Source organism: Mandrillus leucophaeus, unplaced genomic scaffold (assembly GCF_000951045.1).
Source record: "Mandrillus leucophaeus isolate KB7577 unplaced genomic scaffold, Mleu.le_1.0 Scaffold26, whole genome shotgun sequence".
NCBI lineage: Eukaryota > Metazoa > Chordata > Mammalia > Primates > Cercopithecidae > Mandrillus > Mandrillus leucophaeus.
Window position 1 is genome coordinate 672,080 of NW_012102698.1, and position 9,090 is coordinate 681,169.

The 9,090-nt window shown below is 59.9% G+C and overlaps 1 protein-coding gene across 1 annotated transcript in view; it reads right to left on the reverse strand.

Annotated features, from left to right (window-relative positions):
- Positions 1 to 233: 233 nt before the first annotated feature.
- The window catches only part of TTLL12 (tubulin tyrosine ligase-like family member 12), a 34,856-nt gene continuing 25,999 nt past the window's right edge, over positions 234 to 9,090 (reverse strand). The window contains exons 9-16 of the mRNA XM_011984061.1: positions 7,886 to 8,002; positions 7,596 to 7,790; positions 7,099 to 7,210; positions 5,613 to 5,764; positions 5,051 to 5,132; positions 2,412 to 2,480; positions 1,686 to 1,824; positions 234 to 1,097 (exon numbers count right to left, since the gene is read on the reverse strand). Coding sequence (XP_011839451.1) covers positions 946 to 1,097; positions 1,686 to 1,824; positions 2,412 to 2,480; positions 5,051 to 5,132; positions 5,613 to 5,764; positions 7,099 to 7,210; positions 7,596 to 7,790; positions 7,886 to 8,002 — 1,018 coding nt within the window. The 3' untranslated portion in view covers positions 234 to 945. The remainder of the gene's footprint in view (positions 1,098 to 1,685; positions 1,825 to 2,411; positions 2,481 to 5,050; positions 5,133 to 5,612; positions 5,765 to 7,098; positions 7,211 to 7,595; positions 7,791 to 7,885; positions 8,003 to 9,090) is intronic.

Below are 9,090 nucleotides of genomic sequence, written 5' to 3' on the forward strand. Positions count from 1 at the left end.
CTGCAGCCACACAAAAACGCTGGCAGCTGACTCCTAATTTCAGAAACACAATTAGAAAAGAACTGGAATTTTACATTTTTCTCCCATACATTAAAAAATAAGAAAAAGTCAACATTTTGACTGTAGACCCTGGTAGGTGGCATCTGACTTTAACCTGAAGTTCTCCTTGGAATCCTTTTCTGTCGGTGCTCCGCCGTCCAGTCAGTCCCAGCGAGCAGGGCAACCACTGGGAAGACAGATACCGACTTCCCTGTCGGGGTCTGTGACCCTCAGCAAACGGAAAAGTTAACAGTGGCCTCCTGCCAGGACCTCAGCAGGAGGTTTGCTGGTGAAGGTCCTGGGTGAGCTGGAATGGGTGATAAGGCAGGCTTGCCTGGTGGTAGCCTCAGGCTGCTCCTGGGCCCCCGTCGCGTAGAGCCCTGTGGGTGCAGTGTGGGGCCCCACACCCATTCCGAGGTCATCCTGATGCATAAGAGCAGAGACCCCGGAAGAGAAACCGGCCTGCACTGTGTGACACAGGGCTCCCAGACGCTTCCCGGTGGAACCCTGCTCCCGAGGACACCTTGTCTCACTCCACGGAACCCTTCCCCCAGCACCTCCTGGAAACACAGCAGCCAGGAACAAATTCTCCATGCCAGGAACGAAGCCCTTGGCTAAACTGGAGACTCATCAGTGCACGGATGGTGGTGAGGGGTGAGGGCAGGGCCTGGGGCAGTGCTCAGCCCGGGGGACACCATCACTGTCCTGCTCTGACCCACAGGTGGGAGGAGGACGCTGTGCTCCCGGAGTGTGAGGCCGGGAGGATGGCTCGGGAGGACAGAGGCCTGGGGCTGAGGCTATGCCCAGAGCTGGTGTGGGGAGGGGCATGGGGGCCTTTGCAGAAGCAGCTCAGAGAACTGAGGTTGGAATCCTGCCCCAAGCACAGGTTTTGGGGACAGCGAGTGCCTAGACAAGGCAGGTAACGTGGCAGCCGCCGGGCTGGTCCAGAAACAAGGTGCTGAAGACGTCGTTGAAGAAGGTGGGGTGGTACCTGCAGGCTCGCTCACAGTCGGGGTTGAAGTTCACCTCCAGGATCTGCGGCTGCATCACCCGCTTTCCTGACAGCAAAGAGCGCAGCAGAGTGTGAAGGCTCGTTGGCTTCACTCTGCAGGGCCAATGGCCTGGGGACCCAGCAAAGGCTGGGGAGGCTGTGAACCTGGGCCCTGATTCCCAGGGGATGAGCAGGGCAAGCCCGGACCTAGAACTTGGGTCTCTTGACTTTGTTGGGGAGGCCTGGCCTGACATCTACTTCTCCAGGAGAGGCCAGGGCTGCCTCTAGCCCTAGGGATGACAGCCTGGCCCTTTAGGCTTGGATGTTCAGTTTAGTCAAAAAAAAGCAGACATGCAGCAGCGGTGGAGAGCGTGTGGGTCTGGCACAGGGGAGGCCAGCCAGGGTGGTGTGGGTTGGGGTCAGGGTGCCTTTCACACGGGTCTCCTGTCCTGTGAGCTCTTCCCCGACACAGAGGCCCAACCCGCAGCTCGTCCCCTACAGTCTCTGCACCGCAGGCACTTCCCCCAACCCAGATTCCTGGCTGATTCAAGCCAGAGGACAGCCTGGGGCAGCCCCCTGCCTTCTCCAGGCATGTGGCTGGCTGGCAGAGGGGGCGCCTGCTGGTTTGGATCAGGAGATGGGGCGCCCCTCTTACCATCTGGGCCGTTGTCCCACTTCAGCATGAGGTCGACAGCATACATGGCCCGGGATGAGGGGTAGTCGCAGAGGCCCAGGGGCGGCGGCTTGGCACAGGCCACCTGAAACAGCTCCGTGAAGGCCCGGAAGATCTCAGCCTGGGGACCGAGGAGGCTGAGTCATGAGGCCTGCTCAGACAGCCTCTCAATGGGGGTCTGCTGCCCCTGTCCAAGCCCCGGGCCCCACATGGGCCAAGTCACCCCTTCCCACATCTTCATGTCTCTAGACCTCACCATGGCCGCCTCCACCCAGCACCTGCCCTCTTACTCCTGGCGCCCACCTTCTGCAAATCTGCCCATCTCCTGCCTCAGACCCCCTGTGGCTCCCCACTGCCCCAAGGAACTCAACACAGCACCCAGAATGCTGCTGCCGGACATGGGGGCCCAGCCTACGTCTCCAGATGACTGGGATTCCGGGCTCAGGCAGTGCTGCCGTCCTCTGGCTGTCCCAGGGGTGCCCCACCAGCCCCTCCAGCTCCCTCCCTCTCAGGAGCACCCACAAACACCCACGGTGGAAGGGAGGGGAGCCCACGCTGTCTCGCCAGCCTCTGGGGAGAAGGACCAACTGCAGAGGACAAAGGTCCCTCCCAGCCCACACCAGCCGAGAGGGAGGGGAGCAGCTCCTGCAGGCCCCCAGCCCGGGACCCGCCCCACTGGCCTGCGATGGCGTGCAGGACAGGACTTACCTGGACGTCCGTCCAGGGAAATTCTGGGTATTGCTTCTCAAACTCGGGGATGAACTCTTCACAGTGCACCTGCAACAGACACAGGGCCCATCACGCTCTGCACAGAGTCCAAATGATGCTGCAGAGTCCAAATGATGCTGCACAGAGTCCACATCACGCCCCGCAGAGTCCACATCACGCCCCGCAGAGTCCACATCACGCCCCGCAGAGTCCACATCACGCCCCGCAGAGTCCACATCATGCCCCGCAGAGTCCACATCACGCCCCGCAGAGTCCACATCACGCTCCGCAGAGTCCAAATCACGCAGGGCCCATCACGCCCCGCACAGGGTCCATCATCGCGCCCCGCACAGGGTCCATCATCGCGCCCCGCGCATGGCCCATCATCGCGCTCCGCGCAGGGCCCATCAGGGCGCTCCGCACAGGGCCCATCACGCTCCGCACATGCCCTGCCGGGCTGGGGAACAGGCAGCCTGCCACTGCCTGGACCAGAAGCTTCTGACATTGGGTGGGGGTTCCAGGAGCAGGCAGCCAGCCCCAGTCCCTCAGGGTCCAAACAGAAGGTAGGAGATGGAGTCTGGGCCCCGGGTCTCACTGCGTGACTCTGGACGAACGGATTAACTTCTCTGAGCCTGTTTCCTCCTCTGTGAAGTGGAAAAATGTGCCCTGCCCAGTAAACTGACTTTGCCAGGCAGCTGTGAGGCTCACGCGAGACACTGAACATCGCGAGCTCCAGAAACTGCAGGGCCTAAGCCAGCACCCAGCCTCACACTCAGCTCAGTACAGTGCGAAGGAGGCGGAGCTCAGAACCCCCCGCGGGGCCCGCCTGTGCCCCGGCTCAGCACCAGCTCGGAGTGCTTGAGGGACGCAAGATCTTTTTGGCCTCAAGACTTTACCCAAAACACACCCGATGAAGGTGGCAGTCGGCTCAGGTTTCTCCCAGTAAAGGACAAGCCAGGAAAGGCCCCTACGCAAGCCCGCCATCCACGCCATGCTGGACGCACGTCCCCAGGCACAGGGCTCCAGGAGAGGGCTCTTGGGATGATCCCCGCAGTACAGAAGGGAGGGGCTGGTAACCTGAGGGCGACTTCCAGCAACGTCCTGGGGCCCTGCTGGGGGCTCTGGATCCTAGGGAGTAGGCTTCAACACAGGCAAGGATAAGAGGGACAGAAGCAACAGGACCGCTGGGCCCCGTGAGGAGTGTGTGCTGGTACAGTCACCAAGGCATGGTAGGGCCCTTTCTCCAAGTCCTCCTAGAGGACTCCTCAGACTTGGGCATGGACAGGTGCCTCCACGCGTGTGCACGTGCCATGGTTTATTGTTAGCGAAGACCTTGGATAACCACCTGCAGCCGCACTTAGCAACAACCCTGAGCCTCAAAACACGCCACTCAGCCAACAAAGCGAGCTGCAGAAGGATCTGTTCCGTAAGATGATATTTACATAAAAACCTAAGTAGGAGGCCGGGCGTGGTGGCTCATGCCTGTAATCCCAGCACTTTGTGGGGCTGAGGCAGGTAGATCGCTTGAGTCCAGGAGTTTGAGACAAGCCTGGGCAACATGGTGAAACCCTGTCTCTACTAAAAATACAAAAAAATTAGCTGGGCATGGAGGCACGTGCCCGTAGTCCCAGCTACTTTAGGGGGCTGAGGCAGAAGGATGCCTTGAGCCCAGGAGACTGGGATTGCAGTGAGCCGAGATCACGCCTCTGCACTCCAGCCTGGGTGACAGAGTGAGACATTGTCTCTCAACAAAACAAAACAAAACAAAAAACTTAAGTAAGCAAAATAGCAGCTTGAATGGTCAGGGACATACTCATGCTGAAAAGAATCAAGACACGCCTGGGAATGACAGCCGGGGAGCGTTGGGGCTGGCTGCATGGGGAGTCCAGGGCGCCTGCAAGGCTGGTGATAGGCAGGGTGGGGTAGGCATTTTGTGCATCTGAAACACTCATTAACCAGCCAGGTCACAGAGGCCTTCCAGGACTTCCTTTCTTCCTTCCTGTACCCAGAGCTGGCCTCTCGCTTCTGTGGAGGCTGTGCCTACCTGTCCCTGTGCACTGGCTGGCCACCTCTGTTTCTCGCCCCCACCTTGGAAGGGCCTTTGTTCAGATGCCCCTGAGCTCCAGGTGCTCAGATGGTGGAGCTGCCATTCACTGAGTGCCCACTGCACAGGGCACTGCTCAGCACTGTGCACCAGAGAGGACAGGAGGTCCTAGACCCGGGCAGGGTCACGGGCCAGCAGGCAGCTGGACCAGGTGGGGCCTCTCAGCGTATGCGTCTCTGTGCCCCCGGCCCTGCCTGCCCTGGCGCTCACAGGGTGGTGTGCTTTTCCGGTTGAAGTGGCGGTGAGGATTAAGCCCTGGCTGGGAACACACTGTCTCAACCTGCTGCTGGCCACATCCCCGTGTCCGCATCATCTCAAACACAGCGAGTACCCGGAGGCCTACCTGAGACAACACAGAGCCCAGCCCGGCTCATCGTGGCAGGGCTGACAATCACCTTCCAGAGCAGGAACTCAGGAGGCGGCTCCTGGGACCGGCCCGTGTGCCAGTCCTCCCAGGAGGCAGTGTGGGCGGGGTGGGGTCTGGGTGTGCCCTGGCCTCCGTGTGAACCTGCTCTGCACCTCCCTCAGGCCCTACCTGCTTCAGCACCACGTCCGGGTCGTAGTTCATGACTGTGAAGTGCTTCTCATAGTCATCTAGGTCATTGAGTGCGAAAGCCCTGGAAGACAAGCGCGTGTGGGTTCTTGAGCCAGCGTTGTCCCTGCGAGGGAGGTGCCACCCACTCAACCTTCCCAGCTAGGGGCTAAGGGCTTGGGGCAGGACCACCTGCTGCCCCGGCGGGAGCCTGTTCCCTTGTTTGTGTGGGTGGGGGAGCCCCACGGCCTCACTGAGCTGGGGTGGAGGTGAGTGAGATACTAGCTGTGAAGTCTCTGCAGGTCCATAAAAACGGCACCTGGTTCTTTTACAAAGAATGTTCACATCCATTACTGTGGGCAATGCCAGAACTCTGATGTGGGCAGGGCAAGTCACCGCCAACTACCACGAAGGGAGACAAGCTCCAAGGGCCGCTCGCGGGGTGAGTGATGGAGGGCACCTTCCAACTACACTTTCTGATTCCAAAAAGGGCCCATCGCCCACCCGCTACCTCCACCCGGTCCCCCAGCTCCCTGCCCCTGGACCCAGCCAGCCCTCCACTTACCGGTTGGAGAAGCGCAGCCAGAACACATCGTACACGAACAACCGCAGGGGCTTCACGGACCGCAGCAGCACGACGTAGCGGATGTCAAACTTCACCTTTCCCACGTCTTCTCGAAGGAACAATACAGGACTTTCAATGTACTTGGACACAACCTGGAGGACACAGGCGCAAGCTCACTGGTGGCCCTCGTCTCCCCTCTGCTGGGCCAGGACAGAGCACTCTGGGGCTCCTGAGCACACAAAACCACGCGGGGGCAAAGACAGGGCTGCACTTGACTCCTCCTTCTGCCTCTTCAAACCTGCCGAGGTTGCCGCAAAGTCTTTATTTTGAGACAGTCTCGCTCTGTCGCCCAGGCTGGAGTGCAGTGGCGTGATCTGGGCTCACTGCAAGCCCCGCCTCCCGGGTTCAGGCCATTCTCCCGCCTCAGCCTCCTGAGTAGCTGGGACTACAGGTGCCTACCACCATGCCCAGTTAAGTTTTTGTATTTTTAGTAGAGACGGGGTTTCACCGTGTGGGCCAGGATGGTCTCGATCTCCTGACCTTGTGATCTGCCCACCTCGGCCTCCCCAAGTGCTGGGATTACAGGTGTGAGCCACTGTGCCTGTGCCTGGTCCTTTTTTTTTTTTTTTGAGATGGAGTTTCATTCTGTCACCGAGGCTGGAGTGCAATGGCATAATCTCAGCTCACTGCAACCTCCGCCTCCCAGGTTCAAGTGATTCTCCTGCCTCAGCCTCCCAAGTAGCTGGGATTACAGGTGCCCGCCACCACCCCCAGCTAATTTCTGTATTTTTAGCAGAAACGGGTTTCTCCATTTTGGCCTGGCTGGTTTCGAACTCCTGACCTCAGGTGATCTGCCCACCTTGGCCTCCCAAAGTGCTGGGATTATAGGCGTGAGCCACCACGCTCTGCAGCAAAGTCTTTATATCCATTTTTAATTGAAATGGAATATAAATTCTCACCCATAATTCCATCCACCCCCACCCCACGGCCTGAAGTCTCCATTCCAATCCTCCTTGTGGTGCATTTCCTGCCAGCCTCTGACAAGGTATACAGCCCAGGCGGATTCTGTGCCCTGCAATCCCGATACTGCCTCTGGATGTCCCCTCACTACGAATCTTTACCACGGCTCTGAGAGGCTCCTTGTCCAGGCTTAGCCACCTCATCCTGCTGGGCAGCCATACCTGGCACGCTATGTGGTAGGGACTTGGAGGGTAGACGCACCCAGGACAGTTCTTTTTTTAAAGACAGGGTCTTGCTCTGTCACCCAGGGTGGAGTGCAGTGGCACGATCACAGCTCACCGCAGCCTCAATCCCCTGGGCTCAAGTGTTCCTCCTCCACTTCCCAGAGTGCTGAGATTATAGGTGTAAGCCATCTTGCCCAGCCTGGACCTGTCCATGAGGACCATGACACTTGGTCCCCTCTGCCCCACCTCTCACTGTCCAGCCAGGGCCCTAAGCTCCGGGGCTCCTGGGCTGCAAGGCCCACCTTTGGGGTGCTCTCTCGGTGCCGGATGATGCTGTGCAGGCTCTTGGTGACGTGGGTGTCCAGGCTGCGAGCCAGATTCCAGGGCTTGCAGATCCAGTGGTTGTCCTCGCCCCTGGGGAGCAGAAGGGCTATCTGGGTGGCACCTGGGGCCTGTGTTCCCAGATGGTGCCACCCCAGGACATAGCGGCAGAAGTGGGTGGCCCACTTCTCCTTGGGAGCTGAGTGGGCACCAGAGAGGAGCTGTCAGAGGCAGGGGCTTGGGGAACGAGGAGGGGTTGGCCAGAGCCCAGGGAGCTGCGCTGCGGTGGAGAGGACAGCCCCAGCAAAAGCCTGGAGAGGTCCTGCAGTCCATGAGGCCAGTCGTGACATTTGGGGCCCAGAGCTCGGCTCCCGCACCACGGTTTCCACAGTGGGTGCTCACGGAGGAGCAGGTGGACACAGAGGCTGGGCTGGGGGAAAGGGCCATGGAGCGCGCCGATGCCGTGTCTGAGACTTACCACCTTTCCCGCTGCTGGAAGTAGCTGACAAACTGGGGCAGCTCGGTGCGCAGGTTGAAGGTTCGGGGCAGCCAGGGTGGGCCCTCGGGGCCGCCGGCCCGGCGCGCTATGGAGGCCAGGCAGTCCTTGACAGTCAGCAGGTTTTCGCAGGGGAACTGGTTCAACAGCACACCCGGCCTCTCCTGGCTGAGTTTCCTGCAGGGTGGAGGCAGGCGCGCCAGCTCAAGGGGAGGCCGGCAGTGCCTAGAGGCCCTGACTGGGAGGACTCCTGTGGCCAGAGGTGCCCTCACCTGTAGTCCTTGAAGTGTGAGAAGTTGAACAGGATGTCAGCGTCTGCCTCGCTCTGGGTGAGGGTGAAGCGCGGGTGGGTGAGGCTGCTGGCCACCTGCTGCACGTCCGTGTAGACCCTGTGGGGAGAGCCCGAGCTGGGTGACCCCGGCTCCCAAGTGTCCAAGTGGGACTCCAGCACCAGCCCTAGCTCAGGGACTCCCCTCCCTGTTTTGAAGCTAATGAGGCAGAGGCGAGTCCTGGGTTCGAGTCACGATGTCGGACAGCCCAGGTTCAGAACCTGCTCCCTCCGATCTGCCGAGGGAGGGGGGCAACCCGTACCCTTGTGACTCCTGGTTCCCCATCTTCAGGACTGGACCACACCGTCCACCTCACATTTGTCGTTAAAATTAAATGGCATAATTTGGGTGTTTATTATGTGCTAGTTATTTCCTCTCACATGGAAAAAGGATGAACCCAGGGCCTCCAATTTCACACAGGCACACCAAGGGCCTCCAATTTCACACGGGCCTCTGCCCCAGAGGAGGTGGAGGGACCTTAGGCCCTGGCCAGGTCACCACCACACTCATGTCTCAGCAAGAGCCCCTGGGCTGCCCGGCTGGGGCAGAGGCCAACAGGAGGAAAGCCCTCAGGCCCGGGGGAGGGGACAGAGTGGAGCAGGCTGCCTGTCCCTGGCTGGACCAAATTTAGGCAGCCAAGGGGAGTACCTGGGAGCCTCAGGGAGGGGCTCCTGTGAAGGCTAAGGCGGAATCTGCTCTGCATCTCTGGGTCCTCACCTGTGCCTCTTTCCACAAGGTGTCCAGTCTGGACCTGCCAGCCTGGCCTTCCTTAACTCACCAGCCACACCTGCAGCCTCCTGGGAGGGGCCCCTCCTGGCAGCCCGGGTGCCTGCTGTAGGTGCCCAGCATGTTCCCAGCCAGCAAAGGCTCCCTGCTTTGGGGAGGGCCAGCACGCACAGGCCTGGCTGGTGTCGGGTTCCAGGACTGGATGAGCATGGCATCCGGGTAAGTGGAGCAGCCCCATGGCATGCAGGGTTGGTAACGGGACCCCTTGGTGCCCAGAGGACGGGGTGGGATGGGGACCGGTGGTGGCCGACGCTTCTGCCCAGGGGACCCCTTTACCCACTGCCAGTATTTCCATGGCCTATTCCTATTTTTAACTTTCAAGGATTTTTTTTTTTTTTTTTTTTGAGACGGAGTCTCGCTCT